General features: G+C 37.5%; 1 protein-coding gene across 8 annotated transcripts in view; it reads right to left on the minus strand.

Moving 5' to 3' along the window:
- Window positions 1-1220: 1220 nt before the first annotated feature.
- The window catches only part of rffl (ring finger and FYVE-like domain containing E3 ubiquitin protein ligase), a 42649-nt gene continuing 17586 nt past the window's right edge, over window positions 1221-26283 (minus strand). For 7 of the 8 annotated variants that reach the window (XM_052110019.1, XM_052110018.1, XM_052110017.1 and 4 more), the window contains exons 4-8: window positions 11604-11984; window positions 9406-9477; window positions 6206-6416; window positions 3301-3324; window positions 1221-3078 (exon numbers count right to left, since the gene is read on the minus strand). In XM_052110019.1, the coding sequence (XP_051965979.1) occupies window positions 2897-3078; window positions 3301-3324; window positions 6206-6416; window positions 9406-9477; window positions 11604-11984 (870 nt within the window). In that variant the 3' untranslated portion in view covers window positions 1221-2896. The remainder of the gene's footprint in view (window positions 3079-3300; window positions 3325-6205; window positions 6417-9405; window positions 9478-11603; window positions 11985-26283) is intronic. The other variant, XM_052110021.1, reaches the window with a different exon arrangement.

A 26283-nucleotide genomic window follows, 5' to 3' on the forward strand; every position in this document is an offset into this window, starting at 1 on the left:
AATACAACAGAGTGGAAACGACATACTACGAGTAAATGATGACAAAATTTACATGGGGGCATTTCCTTTAAGGTTCTGGATTCATAAACATGCAGAAGAATACAATTCTTATTACTGTGACTACTATTTTCTCCTTATAGTCTAAGTTAAAAAGTTCAAACTATTTTGTATTTCTGAAAAGACTTACTAATAATGTTCTGATTAAAGTTACTAATATAATGTACTTGTTCCAAGTTTTTTTTTTAATCCCCCTCTTCAAAACGGTTTCCTAAGAATAACTTGGAGCAAGTAAATCTAACTGAATTGTGAAGGCTTGAGGGGAGGAAGGTGCAGGCCTTTACTCGTCCTGTTACCTGTGAGGCACCACAGAAACACAGCATGAGTGTTTAGGCATTATCACCTGATATTTCCTCCATTAATGGGAGCAGAAGACTAAAGTGGTGCTAACTGAATTCCTGCAGAATATCTACCATAGGCTGCAGTATAACAGCATCTTGAAACTGCTCATTGGTTATCCTAAATGGCAAATCAAGCACTGCATTGTAACACACAGTGTGGTTCAAGACCCATCATGCTGACAGCACTTTGACAGATTACCGGTCATATCTCAGAGGCTTTTTCATGTACACATGCACAATAATGCCAGCTGACAGATGGCATAAGCGATACATTTTTAACATTCGAGAGGAGGCATCCAACCGGAGGGTGTTTTCTATTCAGAATGAAACGTCCATTATCGGTGGTCTATAGCGATATGAAAATACGGAATCGTACATTTAAAAAAAAAAAAAAAACCCGTTAGGAACATGTCTGGGTCCCATTTCAAAATCTAAATTTAAATAAAAACTTGTTTGTAGGACACTTAAAATGAATTTGTAACATAATTTTCTTGCCAACTAAGGACGTTTTCTACAAACTATCATTCCTGTAATGCATTCGCACCTTTTACTTTTGAGTTTGTTTGTAATTCTTAATGATGATTCTCATGACATTCTCATTAATGTAATACAATGTTTTAAATAAAATACAGCAAATACTACAAAGTTGTGTAAACACTTATACACTTTTTTTCACATTACAATGATGAATCAGAATTAGTAATGAGAACTGGAAGGAAAATGTGCTTAATTGTTAATTAAATGATGTTTTCATTAAAACCAAACCTTTATAGTATTAAAAATGACAACTGTTTTATGCAAAATATAATTTCCTATCCCCCCATTCTGCTGTCAAATACAACACAAACATGTACTTAAAGGATAGCTAACCCAAAAAATAACGATTCTCTCATCAATTACTCAGCCTAACGAAGATATTTTAAAGGATTTATAATGCATGTGTGTCAATGGGTTTCAAAATTTCTAAGCTCCAAAAAAGGGCTTAATGGCAGCATAAAGGTAACCCATACAACTCGAATGGTTTAATCCAAGGCTTCTGAAGTGATCCAATCCATTTTGGGTGAGATTTTATTTTCCATCTGCTCCTGTCTCTTTAGTGCATTCACACTTCCTCAACCACTCAGAGTGTTTAATGCACGTAAATGCACATTTATGCTGCCTTTACATACTTTTGCGAGCATGAAAACGTTTTGGACCCCATTGACTTGTAGAGAAAAAAAACACAAAGATCCTCCAAAATATCTTTCTTTATGTTCTGCAGAAGAAAGAATGTCACATGAGTTTGACAGCGTAAAGCTGAGTAAATGAAAAATATTTTTTTTTTGCGTAGTGGGCTAAAGCACTAAACTGTTAATCAGAAGGTCACTGGTTCGATCCCCACAGCCACCACCATTGTGTCCTTGTGCAAGACACTTAAATCCAGTGTTGCTCTGGGGGGATTGTCCCTGTAATAAGTGCACTGTAAGTTGCTTTGGATACAAGCATCTGCCAAATGCATAAATGTAAATGTTAAAGATTTATTCTACCATCCTCCAAACTCCTAAATAGAGTGAAATAAGCTCAACCCATATATATATATATATATATATGCTAGACAGAGAGAAATAATTTTAGTTAGATACCACTATGACATAAATGAGCCTTTGGACATAGTAATAACGGCATGATGATGATACTAATTGTGGTCTTCACACTTAAGCTGGATGGTGGTACAAACACAAGTGAGATAAAGTTAGACAAAGCTGTAATGAGAATTAATGAGAATCTGTTTGCTCAATCTTGACTTGTTTTCCAGGTTACACCCTTGTCTGTTTTGAGGTTTGCAGATTCTCATATGAGCTTTATCAACATATTTAAGATCTGACCAAACTCGTGGGACCAGTTTGATTCCTGTTTGTAAATTTTTTCAGTGTCAGCCAGGTGGGTGATGGTAGATTATATTTTAACCCGTATATAAAAAAAAGTTTAAATATAAAAAAAAGAATACAAAGAAACAGGCTTGATAGAAAAGAACCAGGGCAGTGACATGCAAGGCATAGTTATACACCTTCAGAAGATCCTGCACACAGTGTGTGCGCATAAATACAGTCCTCTATTGGTATATGTTGAGTGTTGACACATGTATACTAATAGGGGCACTGGTAGAAATAGGTGTTTTTGATACATTGACTTAAGTCAGTAGATTTGTCTACAGAAGAGTGACATCCCGTGATCAGAAGTCTCCACTTCCAGTTTTAGAAGGCACACCTTGCAAAGTTAATTAAACTGAGACAAAAACAAAACAGAAACCAGTATTGTTACTGCTTATAGATTTGCACATCTTTGTTCAAATTTAAAGTGCCACAAGATAATTGTGCAAGAATTACAGGCCACCTGACATTTCCAGTTCTATTGGATATTAATTCCATTGTTTGGGGGAAGGACTGTACAAATATGAGGGATGTTGCTCATCTCAGCTCAAAGAACAAGAACAACCTTTGTAGATGGGAAAATGCAGATCAGGATCTGAACACGTGCACCGCCCGCACCACGTACTGTCGGCAAATTGGACATTCACTCATGCGCTTGCCACACTTGGTGCACGTGACCATGTGTCCGCACTCCAAAAGAACACAGTCAATGGGTGAGTCCATACAGATCTTACAGAGATTCTCCTCCACGGCTGGCCCAGAGCCAGTGTCTATATACAATACAGAAAAAAAAGTTCAATAACACATTACACATATGTTTGCCTGCCATGTGACTGCATGATAGACACTTGCAAGCAAGCTACTTTAATGACTGACAAGCTCAATCATTCAGAGTCTTAATAAAAAAATGGAACTTGTGACAAATTAAATGGACATTTCAAAAAGGTTATCTTAGTGTTCATTAGCATTTAAAGTCATAAGCTTAAACCCACCTGTGCCTTCTGTGGCGCTAGACACTGCAAAAACAAAATTGTAGTTTGTGTTATATGCTGTAATCAACAGACACAATATATTTGGTTTTTAGGTTCCATTTTATATAAGGTGTATTTAACCACTATGTACTTAAACATTTGATACAATGTACTTATTTTGTACAATGAGTTGTTGCATTGTACTTATATTTAAATGAACTGCATTTAATTACATTTGTACTTACATGGTTAAATTTACTCCCAACCCTAAACCTAAGGAACTCTAACTCTAAATGTGAATTTTGTACGAATTTTGATGGTAACACAGTAAATACATTGTATTGTATCGATTTTAATGTTAGTACATTGTAGTAAAGACACCTAATATAAAGTGTGACCGGTTTTTACATTTTCAGAAGAATATGCGAGTAGCCCTTGTCCATGCAAAAGTCTCTAATCCCAATGCCAGGGTGTTGCTATGCGGTTTCTAAAATGCTTTGAGGGGTTTTAGCACATTGTGGTTGCTAGGTGGTTACTTACTGGCCCACGTCAATAGAGCCCACCCCAAAATCTCTAGTTCCGGAGTAAAAATCCTACTCATTTTCTCCAGATGAATTGATATTTAATCTAACTAATAAAACTTTAAAGACAGAACTACATTAATCTTTGAGGTTGTTAATCGATGATTTATGCTTTTGCTGAAGCCATCAGTCAGTTATTTTAAAGGTGCACTTAGTTTTTCCTCATGCAAAAAAATTATCATTTTGTAATTATAATTTTTAAATCATATATAAACTTATAAGATATGGACTCTAGTCATTTCAGTAACCTTATAAAAGCTGTTTTATTCTACATAGGGCAGGGTTACCCTCATGTTTTTTTTTTTTTTTGTATCCGTCTGCGCTGTTTTAACAATGGAAACATACAGAAGAGGGACATCTTTGACTGTTGCACAGTGCCGTGATTTTTAGATGCGATGTCAAGACACGTGTTCAGTTCTGTTCACGTTGCAGTGGCCTACATAATTCTTAAATTACAGAAGATTGGAACAACCAGGACTCTTCCTAGGGCTGGCCGCCCATCCAAACTGAGCAATCGGGGGAGAAGTGCCTTGGTAAGAGAGGTGAATAGGAACCAGATGGTCACTCTGGTTGAGCTCCAGAAATCATGTGTGGAGATGGGAGAAACTTGCAGAAGAACAACAATCACTGCAACACTCCTCCAAATAGGGCTTTATGGCAGAGTGGCCAGACGGAAGCTTCTCCTCAGTTCAAGACACATGAAAGCCTGCTTGGAATTTGCAAAAAAGCACCTAAAGGACTCTCAGACTGTGAGAAACCAGATTCTCTGGTCTGATGAAACAAAGATTGAACTGTTTGGCCACAATTCCAAGCATCATGTCTGGAGGAAACCAGGCAATGTTCATCAACTGTGCAATACCATCCCAGTGGTGAGGCACAGTGGTGGTAGCATCATGCTGTGGGGTGTTTTTCAGCAGCAGGGATTGGGGGACTGGTCAGGTTTGAAGGAAAGCTGAACACAGCAAAATACAGAGATATCCTTAATGAAAACCTGGTCCTGAGCGCTCAGGACCTCAGACTGGGCCAAAGGTTCACCTTCCAACAGGACAATGACCCTAAGCACACAGCCAAGACAACAACTCAGTGAATGTCCTTGATTGGCCCAGCCAGAGCCCGGACTTGAACCCAATTGAACATCTCTGAAGAGACCTGAAAATGGCTATCTGCCGATGGTCCCCATTCAACCCGAGTTTGAGAGGATCTACAGAAAATCCCCAAATCCAGGTGTGCAAAGCTGGTCACATCATATCCAAAAAGACTCTAGGCTGTAATCGCTGCCAAAAGTGCTTCACGTAGGTACGGAGTAAAGGGTCTAAATACTTATGACAATGTGATATTTCAGTTTTTTTATTTTTAATAAGTTTGTAAAGTTATCAAAAATAATTTTTTTTTGCTTTGTCATTATGGGGTATGGAGTGTAGATTGATGAGGGGGAAAAAAGCATTTTTGCATTAGGCTGCAACATAAAATGTGAAAAAAAAAATAAAAATGAAGGGGTCTGAATACTTTCTGAATGCACTGTATATATTTGCAATTAACTGCACATTTTGCAAAATACTGTACTTTAAATTGAATCTTATACTTACAATCAACAACTTAAAATCAATAGTTTTCAATTAAATTACATCATTGGCAATGCTTCATGGGATTGCAGTCGATGATGTTATGTACACAGTCTTATACACCATTGTATTATTGTCTGATTTCAAAAGTTTTAGTTTAAAATCTGTTCATAATGTTGAGAACTTGAGATTCACCTTCGAGCTGTTTGGTTTTGTTCATGGCTTCAAACTCTTTTACGTATTTATGAAATCCCAAAGGGAAAAAAATGTATGGGAAAAATTCTTCCAGAACCAGGAACGCTGGTTCCAACCCTTAATGAATTCAACGGCAAATTGTATTATACCGTTAAGCCCGATTATTTAGAAAAGTAATATCACACCTACACAAGTGAGGCATTTGACAGAAAAGAAGAAACAAAACCACTACTTGTGATAGTAACAGTGAGGTTTACCTCAGCACCACTAGGCAATTACTGCTCATATGAAGTCCATTTTCTACCACTTTTTTTTTACACCATTTACATTGTCTGATTCTCATTTTGCTAATTTTCATAGGGAAGGTCTTTATTTTTTGTCTGTCAAAAAAAGGCACCAAGCTAAAATAGCAGAATAAATTCCACTTAATATAACCACTTGCAAGCAAAATGAACCCCCGATGAGCAAGATGTAAGAAATGGCACCATTTCTTGTGAGGCCAATTTCAAAGTGCTCAGCTTTAATTAGAAGAATTTGACTGGTTGGATATACAACTGGACAAGGGCTGTGTTCACTCAAATTATTTACCCATGTTCTGCAGGTCCTTCTGGTCATGATAGAGGCGAGTTACTCTCTCCATCAGCTCCCATTTCTCACAGCAGCCCTTGTAGTCGACAAAGTTCCTAGCCAGGATCTCCTTCAGCTGCCGGACGCTCAGAACTTCAATATCGTCCACTGATCTGAGGTCTGAGAGGGACGCCCGCCGTCCCGGGGCAAACACCTCCTCAGAGTCTGACGACTGACATAGAAAGACAAGAGAGATTAATCAAACAACTGTTTTTACATCTGTGCAGCTCTTTACACATCTCCTGGTATCCCCAGTGTATGCAGGACATTTGGCATGCAAACACAAGCAGCTCTTGTTCCACTGAGATTGAAGGAAAACCTCAGGAGGAAAAGAATGTGGCAAATCATGAGGTCAACAAACATAAAATGAAAGTGTGTCATAAAATGTTCTACTTTCACTTTGCTGATTGGGAGCATGATTATCGGAATCTAGTTTTGAACTCACCAAAAGCCCCAACCACAACATCATTCTAGAGAAAAGAAAAATAGTTGTGTTCTAGATTAGGTTAACCAGGAAAATGTGGCCATGTCATGCAAGATTCAATCCCCCCAGACCCGTCTGTAATGCCTGGTCAGAGGTGTCTGCCATGTTTTAACATTGTAGACAATCATGTAAATACTAGAGGTGTCCCGATACAATTTTTTTGAGATTGAGTGTTAGTAATTCTTAAATTTTGGTACACAACGATACAAAGTCTGGTACAGTTTTTTCAACTCCACATAAACAGTTTATTTCAATTTTATCATCAAAATGGTGTTCATTCATTAAAACTGTAATCAAATGAAAGCACAACAATTCATTTTCAACATGATATTGTATTATTTTTATCAAATGAACTGATTTTATACAGAACCTTATAGCACAATTAAAAATACAACATTGGAGTTATTTTTGTCAAATTAATGCTGCATAATAGAGCATCACAGATGGGAGATATTGCTTAAAAACATAAGAATTACAATTAATTTATTATTAGTAGTAGTAGTACAAAAGTGAATATTACATAACTATACAGTAGTGATATTTCTTTTTTGTTTTTTGGCGTAAATTTTATTTTGCAATGTTTCTGTGTTATGACCAAGGAGCTCTGATGTTATGAAGGAAGCTTCCTACTCCAGAAAATCCGGTCATTACGTGAATGCTATTCTGGCGCTGTTTTGGCAGCATGAGGGGGACCTACACAATATTAGGCAGGTAGTTTTAATATTGTGGCTGATCAGTGTACATGATATTTTACATGATATAACCAAAGCAACAAATAGCAGAATTAAATGTTTCTCTTTGCATTTTCAGTAAACTTGCTAACCGATTAGCCAGCTATGCTAGCATTCCATCATGCAATCCATATGGTTAGCAAGTTAACCTATTCAGCGCAAGAAATTCAGGTTAATTATGTCAAAATGTTACATTTGTGCTATATGGTGAATTGATATAGTAATGCTGTATTTACATGATAAGTTACAACAGGGCATAGTAATGATTTAGCTTTAATCCGTCACTACAAACTACCACCTGGGGCATATAATTTCATGCGTGGACTCAATCAGTTAGCATGCTTGCTAAATGTTTAATTTGACAATTTGTTGCTTCAGTTATACAATCTTATGTGTCCAACAAAATTAAAAGACAGTAATTAACATTTTCATGATTCAAATGACAAATCAAACAATACTGCAGGATTTCTGATCAGCCACTACATAAAAGACCCCAAAAATGTTTTAAAACCAACAGAATCACATTAGAGCCAAAAGGCTAATTTATTCTTGCTGGGCGAACAGGCTTGACTTAGTTCGCCTACAAATGATGACGAAATGTAGTGAGGGTTATGTTCTGCCAATGTGTTCGTTTGTTGATATATCTCCTGTTCACGCACATCTCTGAAATTCTTTACCTAGGAGAACCTGGTTCAAATTAATCGTAGGCATGGTTTGGACGTGACAATTTTTATTTACAATCGTCCGTGCCAGCTAAGTTGTTGTTACCTAGGTTAATGTCATTAAAATGGATAACTTTGAAACCCCTCTATCAGAGATTGTGTGGAAGTATATATATATTTGCAACACAAACTCTACAAAGACAGCGTAGCCATGACAAACGAGTAGAGAGAGACTGAAGTTTTTAAAGGTAGAAGGGGTCATGACAAGTTTATTAAAGCAAAGAAGCGCTAAAAGTGGCGGTCCACTGAGAGAAAAACCTGCATTATTGGCTTTACTTGTGGCTGGAACAATGTTAAATAGCGTGACATCACCATAAACTAACTATTTTAAAAGAATGCTGCATTTAAGTATAAACGCACGTTGAGATCGTTGGCGACAGAGATCGCTGTGGGGAGCGACAAAACAAGATGAGAAAATGTCAACTTAAGCAAATGACGAGCAACATTTGCGAGCTACTACCAATGAGAGTGAAGTCATCCATCTCCAGGCAGTGCGAGTGTGAGATACTTGAGTCGACTTGAGTGCAGGCAAGACAAAGAAGTTAAACGTTTCGGTGAGTGATTTCGCTGTTCTATATCATTTGTCTTTAACCACATACATAGTTATGGCCTAATAAAATGCTGCATGGAAAACTGTCATCATTCTGAGCGAGTTTGATGCATACATTGCTATAACATTAGTCTTGTTTAATGATATGATGCATTAAGCACTGCTCCAGGTTATATAAAATGCTCTCCCCTGCAGAATGTGCATTTTTAGGAGGCAAAAGAACTGATTCCTTAAAATCTTTAAACAGCATTTCAAACATAAAGAGCACAGCAAAAAGCACAGCAAAAAGGTAAAATTCTAATTGAAATGCAAAATCTGTAGGCACACCCTGTCTTCAACATGTAAATTTAGGTTCAGAGAAAATGTCAATCAGATTCAAGATGGATTGATGTGAAAAAAGTGTTTGGTAAAAGACTTTAAACAAGCACCCACCTAGAAAGGACATTCTCCAAGCAGATTACTGAGAAGTGAATAATTTTAGTGACTGATTTTTGTCAGTCATTTTCCAAATTACAATTGGACAATAGAATCTCAAACATTCTTAATCAAGACAGGTCAAGTCATGCGCTATCCCCATTTTCCCTTCCCATATATCCCTTTCCACATATTTAATGCTCAAAATAGCATAGCAGCAGAGGAGAAAAGCAGGAGCGGTTATGAACTTCAGGAGATACCTGCAAGTCCTGATCCACCTGTAGCTCTGTGTCCATCTCGCTTTCAGCTGTTGCTTCTGCCCCTGACAAGCTCTAAGGGTCAAAGGTTACACCACCAATGTAAGTTTAACTGTTGAGCTCCCTATCTGTCTTACCTCAAGGTATAATTATTTTCTCACACATTCCTTGGTATACTTAAGAGATGGTCCATAAAGCACTAACTGCAAGAGGCTGTAGGCATTAATGAATTACTACACAAGTAGATTAATTAAAACGTGACATACAATATGTAATTTGTTTTACATGTTAAAATAATTTCTCCAATAACAGTTTCACGTGTAGGACAAGTACTTTACAAGTAAGCCCTTCATAGGTTGACTTTGAAGTGTGTAAACACTGCGGTTTGGTGGCACTTTCAAAACTTTACTTTGTTTGTTTGAGTGGTCCAGTGAGACGCCAACTTCTGGCTCAACCAGTGCCGTGAGTTTAGTGTGGGACTACCTGTTTGTTCAAACAATGGCAGATGGGGGGCAAGGCGGTTTTTTAGCAAACATGTTATACAAATTGTAACAATATTTTTTGAAATATTTTATTTTGTGCCACTATGTTATGCCATTTATGCGGTATAATATATCTCTGGAAACCCCTTCCCTAAATGGCACGTATTGACAAATCCGAATGTGATTGATCAAGTCAAGTCAAGTGTCGTTTCAACCATATACAGTTAGTACAGTACACAGCAAAACGAGACAACGTTCCTCCAGGACCATGGTGCTACATAAAAACAACAAAGGACCAACACAGGACCACATGAGACAACACAACGAAATAAAATACCTATATAAAAAAAACCTACATATACCTATATAAAGTGCACGTGCAAACATGTGCAAAAAGTACAGGACAGTACAACAAATTTCTGACAATGAACAGGACAATAGACAGTGCAGCGCCGACCAGTACTCAGTAGTGCAAAAAGATGACAGTTTCTAAAAATGTAAACATAACATACTATGAGATCATTTTCTATGCACATAGCAGTTATTGAGGTAGCAGACAGTTATAAAGTGACAGTAATTAAAGTGCAACTCAGGACACGTGTGTGTCAAACCAGTCTCTGAGTATTGAGAAGTCTGATGGCTTGGGGGAAGAAGCTGTTACACAGTCTGGCCGTGAGGGCCCGAATGCTTCGGTACCTCTTGCCAGACGGGAGGAGGGTAAAGAGTTTGTGTGAGGGGTGTGTGGGGTCGTCCACAATGCTGGTTGCTTTGCGGATACAGTGTTTTTTGTAAATGTCTTTGATGGAGGGAAGAGACATAATGATTGATTCACATGTCAGTTAGGTGGTTCTTCCTTTTTAGCAACTATCCAGTCCAGACCTTCTAGCTACGCAAGACTAAAGCCCTTTCACACCACATGCAATACAGAGCAGCAAAGCAACAGGATGCCATTCAAAGAGAGCACGGCATTTCAAAAGCTACAATGGCCAGACGTGCAGTCCACCAATAACATTAAAGCAACAGCAGTACGAACGCCCACATATCTTCATAGTTCAGAGACTAGTAGCTACACCAAGCAACAACGTTGTTCCCGTGTGAACGGGATTAAGTACGAGCGTACAGTCTGCATAAGGTCTATAGACAGTCCACTTCTTGAACACATCTTTATGGGGTCATGGTCAGAAGAGTATATTTTGAATGGCTGTGCATGAGACGGAACGGCACGTGGAAAAACAAAGTACAGCCTAGCCTTTAGGCACAAAACATACACTTCATATATACAAGTATGTAAGTACAAATGCTTCTAACTATGCAAGCTCAATGTCACATGTTGTTGCATTACCAGTAAATGTGTCAGTATCTGACACTGACATAATAGTCTTCTATGGTCAGTTTTCTCTTTCAAGTTAACTGAAGCAACAGTTTTAAGACAATCTTGCTTAGCAAGTTAAGCTGTCGACATGTTTATAGCTAGCTACATGAGTAACAGATCTGTTTTTAATAGCGCAGAAATTTGAAGGTAACCATCACCCCTTTTGAGTACTGAGGTTTGTTACCATCACAGTAATGATGCAAGTGAACTACACACTTGCAACGTGCTTGCATCTGTGTACTGCCATAGAGCATGTTTTTGGCCTTAAGTTGATTGAGTGTGCTTAACCGAATTAGGTAACACCTGGGATAAACAAAGTGAACATAAACCTTGATTTTCATTTATACCTGTTCATCCTCCATTGCTTGAATCTGGGGTTCCAATTCTGATGGTGTATTGTTTCCTGAGAGGCTCGCCATTATGACTGGATTGCTAGGGGCTTCCTGGTCTATGTGTGTGTTCATTTGGGGTTGAATGAGTGTTTCAGATGTAGGTGTCTGCTGGCCAAGAACCAGCTCGATCAGCTCCTCCTTCTCGCGGCACATCTGCGTGGGGACACCGTGCAGGTGGAGGTAGTCCCTCAGGTCCTTTACCTTGAGCTTCATTAGCTCTGCTCGCTGAAACAAGATGCTGTGGAAACGCTGGCAAGTGTGGCACAGCCATGGCTGGAGATCCAGCTGAGCAGAGCACTGGCTGCAGTAATTTTTTTTGCAGTCCATGCACACGTGCTGCAATGCAAGATAGGAGGTTGAGTTTAGCCAGAAATTAAAAATATGTCACATTTTACTCATCCACATGTTATTCCAAACCTGTTTGACTTACTTTCTACTGTGGAACAGAACAAATGTTGGGCACTTTCGTACTGGAACACAATGTCTAATATGGTTAAAGTTTCTTTATCAAAGACTTTGTTAATCTATTTAGAAAATGGTACATTTTGCTGATATGGTACTAAAATTATAAATATTATATGGTGTAAACTTTTAATCCAAACAAAAACAAGCCTATCGAATAATTACGAAGTTACAAAGGCAAATCAGGTGATAAACAGGGTGTGAAATAGGTCAAAAGTGAGGCTCTATTATGGCAATTCATGACTAAGCACATCGTCAGTTTATGTAATTACATCTGATAAACATTGGACAGTGTGTTCTATTTACGCAATTTCTTCTGAAGGTGTGTAAATGTCTGAGACACGTCAAAGAGTAGGAACTCTCTGTAGGCAAAATCCACACACACCCACATAGGTGTTAAAAAATGGGTTCTCTTAAGTAAAAATAACATTAAAACTCTCCCCAGTAAAACAGTGATTTAGTGACCTTTTAGTGAACAAACCTTTAAAAATAGATCTACAAAGACCTTTGAGGTTAAGAAATAATAGCACATCCTTCTGTAAAAGCCATACAAATTCTTGAAGCACTACACTACCCACAATTCTGGCGAGATCCACCAATCAGAGAACTGTTACCATGAAAATTGGAAAAACAGCACCTCCATAGTGGGGAGTTTTTGCAGGCTTGCACATTAGCTAGCTACGCATTTTGCGGAAGTGACTCAATTAAATCCACCCAAATCCAAGTTTGACGTTTTCTTATATAAATGTTAACAGCCTTCCAATAAAGTGAGTATTAAATCAAAGATTAATCTAATCTCAATCTAAATATTATGTTTTGTCATAAACTGACAGAATTAAGTTACTTTAATTGCAAACACGAAAAGTCCAGAATTGGCTTAAAAGGAACATGTCTCAATTAAGCCCACATGTTCTTAAAGGAATGTTCCAGGTTCAATACAAGTTAAGCTCAATCGACAGCCTTTGTGGTATAATGTTGATTACCACTAAAAAAAATTTCCACTTGTTCTTCCTTTTCTTAAAAAAAGCAAGCAAAAATTACAATTTAAGCAACTTCACAGCTCAAATAATGCACAAGTTTTAACAAATGCAAGTGCTTTTATAAAATGATAAGCTTCACATTTCTATGGTTAAACATTTTAGTGGTAGGAGTGGTGGTGGCGTAGTGGCTAAAGCACAGGGCTGTTAATCAGAAGGTCACAGGTTCTAACCCAGCCACCACCATTGTGTCCTTGAGCAAGGCACTTAACTCCAGGTTGTTCCGGGGGGGATTGTCCCTGTAATAAATGCACTGTAAGTCGCTTTGGATAAAAGCGTCTGCCAAATGTGTAAATGTAAATGTAAATGTTAAACCCTCCTAAAATTGGCCCCATTCACTTTCATTGGAAGTGCCTCACTGCAACCTCGATTTGGCTTGATTTTTAAAGGAGGCACAAGTCAAAATAATTTTTGTGGTAATCAACATTTTGCTACAAATGCTGTCAATTGAGCTTCACTTATACTGAACATGGAACATTTGTTTAATAAGCCCACTATGCTTTTAAAAATATAAATGCTTCATATTTGACTAAATAATCTCCTCAATTTTGCGATTTTTTTTAATTTATTTAGAACTCAAACATAACCAGTTAACAAAATATTTAATTTTGGAGTATGACAGTCCTTACAATTGTTTTCTCTGCCTATTCATTTTCTCCCTGCTATGAAAATGTAATTCCTGGTCAAGTCTACACACTGAATCTGTTTAAAATGGGGCACAATGGGTTATTTGCTCAGTGGGCTTATTAGAAACAATAGGGGGTCAGTGGAAAATAAACCAAAGACAAATTTACAGTCAAGGTAAACACATAATATTTTTTTCATGAATACAAAAACACTATATTTTACAATGAACAGCATGTTTGTTATTGTTGATTAAACAAATAAAATAATTATTCTGCTTTTAGCTTTGAGAAAACAGGTTTTTCAAGGGCACTGTTCCTTATAAGCCCACATGAAAAGAAAGTTACATTTCTGGATTTATAATTACAGAGAGATCACTAAATCTTGTTTGAGCTTAAGTATAAATATTTTAATTGAATGAGGTTATTAGCAGTTTTAATAAAAATTCTTAAAATACCTCTATCTTTGTGAGCAACACTCAGTGTCCTGCACTAGTTCAAGAAACTCATGAAATCCATCTTTTGAAATACAAACTATTGCTGTTAAATACAAAAGGAAATAAATATCATTTAGTATAATGTTACATATTTTATCATTCCGCACCCAGTTTGTTAATCTGACTCCAGAAAAATAGCTTTTTTGAGGTCATCAAAAACAGTAACGTTTTGAAACAACTTCCAAAATGGCCGCTGAACAGCAGTATCACATGTTCCCAAATAACTCCAGAACGAAACCTTTAATTGGCTGCAAATAAAACGTTAAATGATACAACTTTTTACAATAATGGTGTGTATTTCCTCTGCAACATTTTTATCTTGCTTTCTGTCTTTCTTATATTTCAAAAGAAAATGGTAAGTGGGCTTAATTGAGTTACTTCCCCTAACTATTTCATATTGCTTTACAGAACAAGTCATTTAAAATAAATTTTAGTATTAAAAATTCTTTTGGGATAAAATTTCAAGCTAATTTTTAAAAGCAAGATTTTAAGTATGATTCATCTCAGAGCTGGTTGTTTGTTTTTTTAAGGCTTGGTACATTTTATTATAGAATTTTCTTAAAATTTGTATTGAGAAAATGAATGAGAAATTACTTGACTGAAAAACATAGGTGGTCACTGTTGAGCATCATTCATGTGACAATACTGGATGCTTTTTCTACTTACAATTCTAAAAGTGATTTCCACCATCAGGCCAAACGGTTCTGAGCACACTGAGGAATGGTCCCATTGCCATTTTTACTTAAGCACAAGCGGATTAGGGGCGGAGTCTATTCACGTCGAACACTTACATGACTATAGCGGCCCTTCACCACAACGGCCGATTGAGTGAATAATTACAGCAGCCAATCGTGTGATGAATAACAGTAGCGGCCAATCGCATGCAGTTTTTCATCAGAAACTGGATGCGAGTGACACAGCCACAGGGCAACCCAGTTAATTTTTCCTCAACCATAATAACAACATGACAATAATGACAAAATGGACAGATACATATAAAAACTGAGGTTAATGTACTTCTCAGTAATTCCAAATCTTCACTGAATGATTAGATACGATCCCTAAATACCTATATGATGTCTGAGTTGATCTGTAATTAAAATGCTCTGTACAATTTATATTTATTTAGGCTTTAGATGTTCATTTTCAAATGGCTTATTACAGCTGCTACAAAAGGTGATACATGACTTTATAAACTCTAGAATAACAAGGTCTGTAAATGCACTCTCCATCCATGAGTACACCAAAAAAATAAAACCATCAAGCCTGCATAAGGTGACCGTTCAATCCAGCCATCAATTAAAAAATATGATCTACATAATATAATTATTAATTGCATTGTTTGTTTCTCTTTTTATCACGTTTCTGCCTTTCCCATATCCTACCCCAATGATGCTTAATATTTGTTTTTGTAAAAGATGTAATTATTAAATATATTATTACGAAATAGAGAGATGGGGCTAGTTTTTACACAGGGAAGTAGTCACAAAAGCTATATTTAAGTTACTAAATTTTGAGTTAAATATCTAATTACACAAATGCATGTTTTCTCAAGCAGTGGTATTGTATGCTGGTGTTAAACAATGGTGGACAAGTGTTGTTCAATGAATAATGAAATTAATCTTTTTTACTGGGCAATAATGGTAAAATTGTTGAATTGCAACATTAAATTACTTTACGTGAAAACATATCTGGCTATACATATAGATGACATTCAAAAATAAGCCTACCCCCTACTCTGCGAGTAAAAAATGTGTTGAACTAGCCCCAACCAAGGCGAGGAACATTCAGAATCTGTTGATGTGTTTAACAGATATGTCTTTGTGATCTGGAGGTTGAACTTTTGTTATTAATTTTTTATTTTATGTAAAAATGCACAAAAAATGTGCATGTGTCATTCACTTTTAATTTGATGTAAAAATGTACAACAACAACAAAAAAAATCTTGTATAGCATACACAACCCCTGAGCATATGAGGCTAAACCTCTTGCCTTTTCCTCTTTCCTTTTTGCACAAGCCATGTCTTTCCTGAGCTTTAGCTGAGTAAAAACCAGGGGAAAAAGCTGTCCTAAAAACTGTAATATGTGATCATACTCCTTGGCACACTCGCTCCAATCTGCAATCAATGCAAGACGTGCTCATCTGGATTATCATCATTGCACATTAAATATAGAACATGACATGCATTCACCTTTAGCAAATACAGGTTTATTTATTGAAAACAATTGAATGAATAGTGCAGGATCAATAGCACAACCCAAAGTCTCTTCTAAATGGAATTCACCAATTAAAATTTAGTTAACATATCAAAACAGTCAGGACATTATTGAAAATAAAGGTAGGCAAAGCCAAATCTATGAGAGAGAGAAAATGCTGAAAAGTTGTGCGTATTTTATGACGTGTCATGCATTAGCCATTGATCTAATATGACAACTGTTTTGTAAAGAACGTTAACCAATAACAGTTACGATGTAAAAAAAAAAACTCCATAGGATAGAAAAAATAGGCCTGTGACGTAGCCTACAATAAACCTAATGTATTCTAAACATGACGTGCACACAGAAAATAGTATTAACACTGTGGCAGGGCTCTACTACGGTGCATCCCTCCTCCTTGCCGTGTTTCGGCACCAGTGTAAAGGGATTAATGGAATTGAGGCGGCGAGAACCGGCAATATGACTATATATATATATATATATATATATATATATATATATATATATTGTCATATTGCCGGTTCTCTCTATATATATAATAGTTTTATAATAAACTGAACCAAAAAGACATAAACACACACAGGTGTCAAGTAGCTGCCTGTAAATCTCTCTCTGTCGCATTGCGGTCTCCGGTCAGCCTTTATCCCTCTCGGAGGCTTGATTAGCCTGATCAGGGGCTGGGTGTGTAGCATCACGACCCGTCCCCGCCCTGACACAAACACGTTAAGCAGTCGGCAATTCATTGAAAATACCCTTCTTAACCAGCAGATTTAAAAAAATGGCATTCTTAGCTGTGACGAGGAGGGGGGCATGGCTGGCCCGTAACAATGAACGACCGGTGCTGAATCAGCCCAGTCAGACATGAGAGGGATAAAGAGGATCCGGAGACGCCAGTACAAGAGAAAAACGCACGCAGCATTAAAAACATCTGACGTTCAAGCCATTCGCTTCCTGCACCACCACTGAAGTGATTTCATAGCTTCTTATCTTTGCTGAGTTTGCTTGTCTAGCGAGAGAACATTTTCCTGCATGCACGGCAAGTGAGAGAGATAAGAAGCACGTGCAGCCTGAGGTGAAATGCAACTTTGTATCCGCTCCAGATATCCTCTTTTTTCAATAATATTTGTATTATTAATTAAATTTAAAATGTGTAACATTAATGACAGTAAGTTAAGTGCAGCCTTTATAAAAATATCAAGCCAAACGTACATGTGTATAAATGTTGAACAGATTAATAGGGAAAAATATTAAAAGACCAGTAATTCCAGTGTTGACTAGCAGCATCAGAACCAGTTAGTCGAATAGTCGACTACTCTCGCAAATCCCTATTCAAGAGAATCATTCACCACGATGGTGGTAAAGCGGCTTAAGTATCTACAGTAAACAGCTTGATTTCAAACATCAAATAACTCGTACCACTTAAAAGACATAAATACTAGCCAAATACAACCAAACAATTGTTAAAAGTGCAATTAAAGAAATCATTCAGGACCAGGATAATCGATACCCACGCTATTCTGCTCGTAAGGTGCACATGTGGGAATTCAATGAATATGATGAGACAATAGCATCACTACTAAGGTGTTGAAATACTGGCTTTGACATCAATACGATATGCATTACAAACAGTTCTACTTGTAAAGTGGACAGGGAGTTACGTTTGATCAAGATGCTCCATGAAAGGACTTCAGTCACTAACTCAAATTGTGAAGCAGCAACAAACAAGCACATAACATTAAATAAATACAGCCATATTTTACTTATAAGTCGAAAATTGAAATTCCAAAAACCCATTTGAAATGCTAGAGGAAACCCATGGCTTGAAACTGCTAATTCTCTTCTGGATTATACGACCATAAACTGAACAGCTCTATAGGAAATAGCAACACTATAACTCTGTTAAAAAACCTAGTGATCTGCACTGTAGAAAATGAAACTGCATTTTATCCAGCTTATGGGCGTTTTTGAGTCACAGATACTATGAAATGTGAATTGCTTTGCATCTACATAAAAAAACGTTAGACCAACAATATCCCTAAATTCTGTCCTAAGTAGCCCAACACCCTGTCTCTACTGGGCGTGTCCACTGCAGCTTGAGGCCGTCTATACTGGATTCATCGATACGAACGTTCTAAACCATTTAATTGGTGAAGTAGCGCCAGCGCGTGCGGCACAAAACGGAACAGGACACCCGTTTATTGTCGCCGTGTCCAGCGGATGCCTCCAGTGTGGACAGGATGCAACTGCTTTATGACAACAATTCTAAAACATAGTTTTCTGCATTATATATGTTTTATATCTGCACATATCAGTAAACATATACGCTGATACCGATATATCGGTGAAAGGCTAATATCGGCCGAACGATATATCGGTCAGGCACTATTACTTCTAACATTCTCAGCCCTGGAACTCAAACCATTGATGCCCCCCAAAATATATACACTCACCTAAAGGATTATTAGGAACACCTGTTCAATTTCTCATTAATGCAATTATCTAATCAACCAATCACATGGCAGTTGCTTCAATGCATTTAGGGGTGTGGTCCTGGTCAAGACAATCTCCTGAACTCCAAACTGAATGTCAGAATGGGAAAGAAAGGTGATTTAAGCAATTTTGAGCGTGGCATGGTTGTTGGTGCCAGTATTTCACAATCTGCTCAGTTACTGGGATTTTCACGCACAACCATTTCTAGGGTTTACAAAGAATGGTGTGAAAAGGGAAAAACATCCAGTATGCGGCAGTCCTGTGGGCAAAAATGCCTTGTTGATGCTAGAGGTCAGAGGAGAATGGGCTGACTGATTCAAGCTGATAGAAGAGCAACTTTGCCTGAAATAACCACTTGTTACATACCGAGGTATGCAGCAAAGCATTTGTGAAGCCACAACACGCACAACCTTGAGGGGGATGGGCTACAACAGCAGACCACCCCACCGGGTACCACTCATCTCCACTACAAATAGGAAAAAGAGGCTACAATTTGCAAGAGCTCACCAAAGTTGAACAGTTGAAGACTGGAAAAATGTTGCCTGGTCTGATGAGTCTCGATTTCTGTTGAGACATTCAGATGGTAGAGTCAGAATTTGGCGTAAATAGAATGAGAACATGGATCCATCATGCCTTGTTACCACCGTGCAGGCTGGTGGTGTAATGGTGTGGGGGATGTGTTCTTGGCACACTTTAGGCCCCTTAGTGCCAATTGGGAATCGTTTAAATGCCACGGCCTACCTGAGCATTGTTTCTGACCATGTCCATCCCTTTATGGCCACCATGTACCATCCTCTGATGGCTACTTCCAGCAGGATAATGCACCATGTCACAAAGCTCAAATAATTTCAAATTGGTTTTTTGAACATGACCATGAGTTCACTGTACTAAAATGGCCCCCACAGTCACCAGATCTCAACCCAATAGAGCATCTTTGGGAAGTGGTGGAACAGGAGCTTCATGCCCTGGATGTGCATCCCACAAATCTCCATCAACTGCAAGATGCTATCCTATCAATATGGGCCAACATTTCTAAAGAATGCTTTCAGCACCTTGTTGAATCAATGCCACGTAGAATTAAGGCAGTTCTGAAGGCGAAAGGGGGTCAAACACAGTATTAGTATGGTGTTCCTAATAATCCTTTAGGTGATTGTATATATATAAGACAGTTCTCAAAAGTCTTGTGGACAAATGTTTAGTATGTGTTATATGGCCTCAAGGGTTTGAAAGTTTTTGTGCATCCGAGTTTACTCTATTTCAACAGAACATTTGTAGCTTAAGACACTTCGCCACTCAGCCTGTGTCCTATAACATCATGATGTGTGATTAGATTTAATGCCAAGGTTTTTCCACCTTAATTTCACAACTGGTGGAAGTATGCTGCTTGTATCTTAAGCAACATGTGTAGTTGGAACTGGAATAAACTTGATGAGACATCCTACAATGACTTGAGAAACTTCACAGACCAAAGATCTGTTTAAGGGTACATTTTACTTTTCAGTTATACTTCGTGGTCGACCGATATATCACAGAGGCCGAGACATTTTCCCTTTTGGCTGATTTGTTTCTTGAGGGTGCTGAGAATCGACTGCTTACATGTGAAGCCACTGAAACATGTAAACGACCAGTCATGGTTCATTTTGTTGTTACGTGCCATCCTGTTACTACAATAATAGACTGGTGTGCAACACAGTCTCATTGAAATGGTCCAAGATGCATTTGAGCTCATAATGTTAAAGTGCTTGCCTGTTTCATTCTCCCTCTCTCTCCTCAACAGTTCCCTGTACATTTGAACTGTCTTGTCTAATGATAAAAAAGCAAATATAAATAAAATGTATATCTTATACCATCAGCAAATATGCGCATATCTTGTTTAAACGGATGTAATGAACCAACCTCACACAACTTGAGCAGATCCAGCATCCTGTGGAGTGCTCATATATCTTCCTCTGAAGCACATATTCTAACAGTCTCTCCTCAACTTTTAACTTTCTTTTCTAATGATAAAGCCAAATATTAAAAAAAAAAAACCTCTCTTATATGCCATCTGCAAAAATGCACTCATCTCCTTTAAACAGACAAATACAGTGTTTTCTTCCCATCAAGCGCTCACCTAATATCTTCCTCTGAAGTGCATAATCGATCATCCAGAATCAAAACATCAGTATCAGGAACAAAAGTTCCTCTGTTTAACAAATCATGATGGTCACTCCGTGACAATCCAAGCAGGCGATCCAAGCCATTTAAACTGTCAGCAGGTTGCTGCTGCTCTCGCTGGATCCACACGAGTGCATAAATGCACTTTATGTGCGCTATAAGTAAATAGCTTATTCATTATGCACTGCATGTATAATTGGTATGATTCAGTTGTGTGATATAATCGGCATAGTATCGGCCACCTTGCTCTCTGGATATCGCCATCGGCCATTAAAAAAACTCATATCGGTCGATCGCTAGTTATACTGCACCACAGTATAGAATACAACTGACCTGAGAGCACTTCCGCTAAAATTATCAAATCTTTTAACCTTCTGGGGTCGACGGAGGCGCCGATGCATCCTGCTGAATATTTTCGTCATTACAGCGGAAACAACTTAAAATACTCCATCATTTTGGGGCATCCAGATAAGTGTAAGACATCATTAGAGACTATAAAGGGTCTACTTTGATTTTGTAAACTCACAATAACAACAAAACCTTGGGCTTTGGTAAAATAAAGAAAATAAAAAGGGTGAGCTTTCAGCAGTCTCTGTGTTCACAAGCATATTTCTGAAACACGTCACAAAAATGAACTGAAACTCTGCAAATACTTATCACGCAAACATTAAACATATGTCTAAAGAAAGCTTAAGATTTCTACTTTTAAATAAAACAATTACAATTTAAAACAAATATTCTCCTGCAATGTAATCGGTATGAAACAAAGCGATGTACAGTTTTTACCAATTATAGATAATATGATCCCACCCACCAGCAGAGCACGCACATTCATACGCTAATGTGCTGAGACGATCAAATGAAATGGTAAACACCCCCAACAGTGAGGATTGATGTAAACAATTCATTAATTTTACTGCTCGTTTGTAACGATACACGAATGTTCTGAACAAAAAAAGAGCTTTATAATTCAATTCAATGGGGCTTTAGTGGCATGAATGTAAACAATACAATATTGCCAAAGCAGAACTACATCTTAATCTATACATTTAGTTTAACAAATTTAACACATATAAAAATAAATAATAAAAATAAATACAAAACAGGTTCAGAACTGCTGAAGACCACAGTGTTTAAATAACTGAAGAGAACTGACATATACTGACATAATGAATATACACACATACACTGAGGGTCACTGTGGTTTAAAGGGTCACTTTATATCTGCGCATATCGGTAAACATATACGCTGATACCGATATATCGGTGAAAGGCTAATACCGGCTGAACGATATATCGGTCAGGCACTATTACTTCTAACATTCTCAGCCCTGGAACTCAAACCATTGATGCCCCCCAAAATATATATATAAGACAGTTCTCAAAAGTCTTGTGGACAAATGTTTAGTATGTGTTATATGGCCTTATTTGATTTGACTTAAAATTTTGGTTTTTCAAAAACCATGCATAAACGTTATTTTCTCAAAAATACAAACATGTACACACATGTTGCTCACATATTATTGTAGTCCAGTTTGTGCTGAATACAGTGTTATCAGACTTTAGCCATTAATTTGTTCTTAAACAACTGAAAAAAGCACAAATGTCAAGGCATGTCAAAACTTCTCCAGGGCCCAAAACACCCTCAGACCCCAGAGGGTTAAATAAGGCTCTGAGTAGGGTTGGGTGATATACCGGAATACATGATAAACCGATAAAAATTTGGCAACTGGTATACATTTTGGATTATCGTCTGCCACCACGATTCTTCGTGCGATCTAAATATGCTTCTCTCACCTCACACATGCAGCCGTGTTTTACATGACTGTCGAGCACACTGTCTCTGAAGCATGAATATGCACACAAGTCTAGCAGGCTTCCAGACTGCGCTCCATAGACAAAACCCACAGACAGGGAAATGCAGAGTGTGATCACTTGCACTACTCAATCCAGTTTCTCTCTATCGCGGCACAAACTTCAAAACATGTGTGACCCAGTCATAAAAGCGCTCTGGAGGAAGTCATACATCTCAAAACGTGAGAGCACCTGACATTCTAACAAACACTAATGAGGAAAACAGCTAAAACAATTGTTATGTTTGCACCCTCATAATGAGATTATAATGCGATTAAACTGTAGCTCATGTAAACAGAATATTTTAAGTATGATATTGCGATTATGCTAATAATCAAATAAATGATAATCGCAGTAAGATATGTGGAGTACTCAAATCACTTTATACTGGAATGTAAACGCTTCAATCGCATTTCTTCCACTCTGAACAAAGTGCGCCTGAACCAGTGCTGCAGACGGCTCATGGTCCACTCATGCAGAGGTACGAAAACATCATGAAAATGCAAAAGCTGCACATACTTTTCAGTCATGTAAAACAGCAGATCCATGCACCATTTTCCAGCACTGGTGCTCCCCCATCTAAAGCCCCACGGCAAAATAAAAAATTTTCCCAGAGTTGTGAGTGTCCGTTTGCAGTCTGAATTGAATGTTGGGGAGATAAAAATACCATATGCCGCAAAAGAATGGGAAAGAAACAAGTCTTTGGAATGAGTTTTTGCTCACGGGAGAAACACAACAACATCCATCTTGTGTATTCCGATTAACACACAATTGACTCTTATGAACTGATACTTTTTAGCATATCAAAACAGACAGAGCAACCGGTGTAGTCCGACAAACAAATGACTCGTATGAACAAACTCTTTTTAGTGAATCAAAACAGTCAAAAATGAATCTTATGAAGTGGTTCTTTTAAAGAGCAACATGCAGGTTGAATTTATAACTGAATTAATACTTTATATTGTCTGCAGAGGTCTTTTAAAAACACATATGTAGAAATTACTAATGAAATCTCATTTGATGTAGAGATTTTGATGAAAATGTGCTAGGCTCTGGAATACGCCTTTCCCGCTATAGCAACGCGTCATATGACGTAGGGCGAGGCAAACAAAAGAGCTCGCGGTCAGCTCTCTATTGTTGGGTGTTGATGTAGTTAGAGCAGTAGTGAGAGACAGAAAGTTTTAGATCGAGTTTTAGAGAAGCCATAATGGTAAATTATTGTGTTTGTGCTGGTTGCACGAATTCCAGCCTGTCAGGACATCGTGTCCATCATTTTCCTTCTAGGAAAAACAAGGCTTTTTGGTCTTGGGTGCGTTTTGTGCAGGTGAAGAGAGCAGACTTCACTGCCGCGTCTGTTACCACACACTCGGTCGTTTGTGGCGCACATTTCACTCTGGAGAATTATCGACCTGGAGATTTGTTGGGGGTCTCGGATGGGATTTCGGAGTAAGGACCACGTGAGGCTGATTACTGATGCTGTTCCCTCAGTGCACTTGATGGAATCAAGTTCACCGTCAAAGTTTACACCGGATTTTGGCACGGGCTGGACTGGAGGACCAAGTGCTAACGTTAGCAGACATTCTGTGCAACGAAAACGAGCACTTAGCAGAGTAAGTCTTACTTTTAATTATTTTAACTCTTAATTTGTGTAATTTCGTAATAATAATAGTATAATATTTTTATATAATATATTTTTTATAATATTAAATATTTATTTAGTATAATAATAGAGAGAGAGACTGAGCTTTAGGACAGGTTGTCGTAACGTAATTGTCTGCCTTCTGAAATGAATTTAGTAGTTTGCACAATGCTATAGCTATTGGCAGGAAGCTAGCCCAACTTTCCCATTCCCCCGCATTTCAATTCAAAATGTTCTCCCGCCGCCCTCCCGTCTGATTTTGTATCCCTGTAGGCTAACGTTATACTCTCCAGTAAATTGCAAAACCACACCGGAGAACTCAGTTTCTTCATTCGCATCCATTGTAACCTGAGCTTGAACTTGACCAGACTCCCTCGCCCATCGTCACTTCCGGTTAGTGCTTTATAGACGCGGAAGTTATTTTATCACAATTTATCTCAAAATATCGTTAATGGCTAAATATATATTACTCCAGTTCAGAAAATCTAGTTGTTTTATCATCAACATACACTATGCTATAGAGGGGTGTCCAACCTGCATGTTGCTCTTTAATAAATCTTTCGAAAAGACTAACAAACTTGACTGATTCATTTTCCTTATGCCAAGCTGTATTTAAAGAGACATATTTGCAACAAGTTTTTATAATAAAAATGTATTTATAAAAAAGCATTAAAACATCACATTTCTCAGCAAATAATCAGAGTAATGGCAAGTAGCATGTCAACTTGATTGAAGAGGTTTGGCCAAATCATGTAAACATCTTAATCAAATTATACTTTATTCTCTGATTATTACAAGAATCAGAGGATTGGTGTACATGTAAACGTAGCCAATTTTTATGCACCAACAATTATGTGTCATCTGTCATGCAGATTTTGTAAACTATACATCATCTCCCTTAATAAAATTCAGATCGAATGATGTTAGATATTAGAAAACAAACCAGCTTTGCTTTCTGACATTTCAATATTATCTACAGAAATTACTTAAAATGATTAAGAGCCTAATGAAATGTTTTTAGGGGGTGATATTTCTGTACAACACTACAATATGGTTATTTCATATAAAAAACAAAGTAACTATATTGTGATATACAGTATATATCGTTATCGTAATATAAAATTTGTGATATCGAGATATAAGATTTTGGTCATATCGTCCACCCCACCAGTTCACATATTTTCTCAAAAAACATCAAATATTTACTTGAAGTGAGTTATCAAGACATGTTGTTGATATGGAGAGTCAAAGCCAGAGAGGTGATGAAAGTGTATCGTATTTTAGATGCTCACAATTATTTCCTCAGTGGAGAGATAGGGAATGTAGGAACGCTCCTATTATAATCAATGAAGCCATTCAATGAAACGCTTTGTTTTACTTAACGTAAACACTTAGTTTTTGCTAAACACAAAGCTTTGGTTTGTCGGCATATATATATATATATATATATATATATATATATATATATATATCTCAGAAATGCCCTGATTTTCCAGGTTTCCCATGAAAGCATGTGCTACCCAAAAACTCCAAGTCTGTAAGTAAACAGTTGTTTATATACATTTCACATCATAATGTTTATGCTTCTATTATCTAAAAATTACATGAGGGAATTGTAAGTGAGCTCAGTCTAAACCAGTAAGTCATGAGAAACGTGAG

The sequence above is a fragment of the Xyrauchen texanus genome, chromosome 38, assembly GCF_025860055.1.
Source record: "Xyrauchen texanus isolate HMW12.3.18 chromosome 38, RBS_HiC_50CHRs, whole genome shotgun sequence".
Taxonomy (NCBI): domain Eukaryota; kingdom Metazoa; phylum Chordata; class Actinopteri; order Cypriniformes; family Catostomidae; genus Xyrauchen; species Xyrauchen texanus.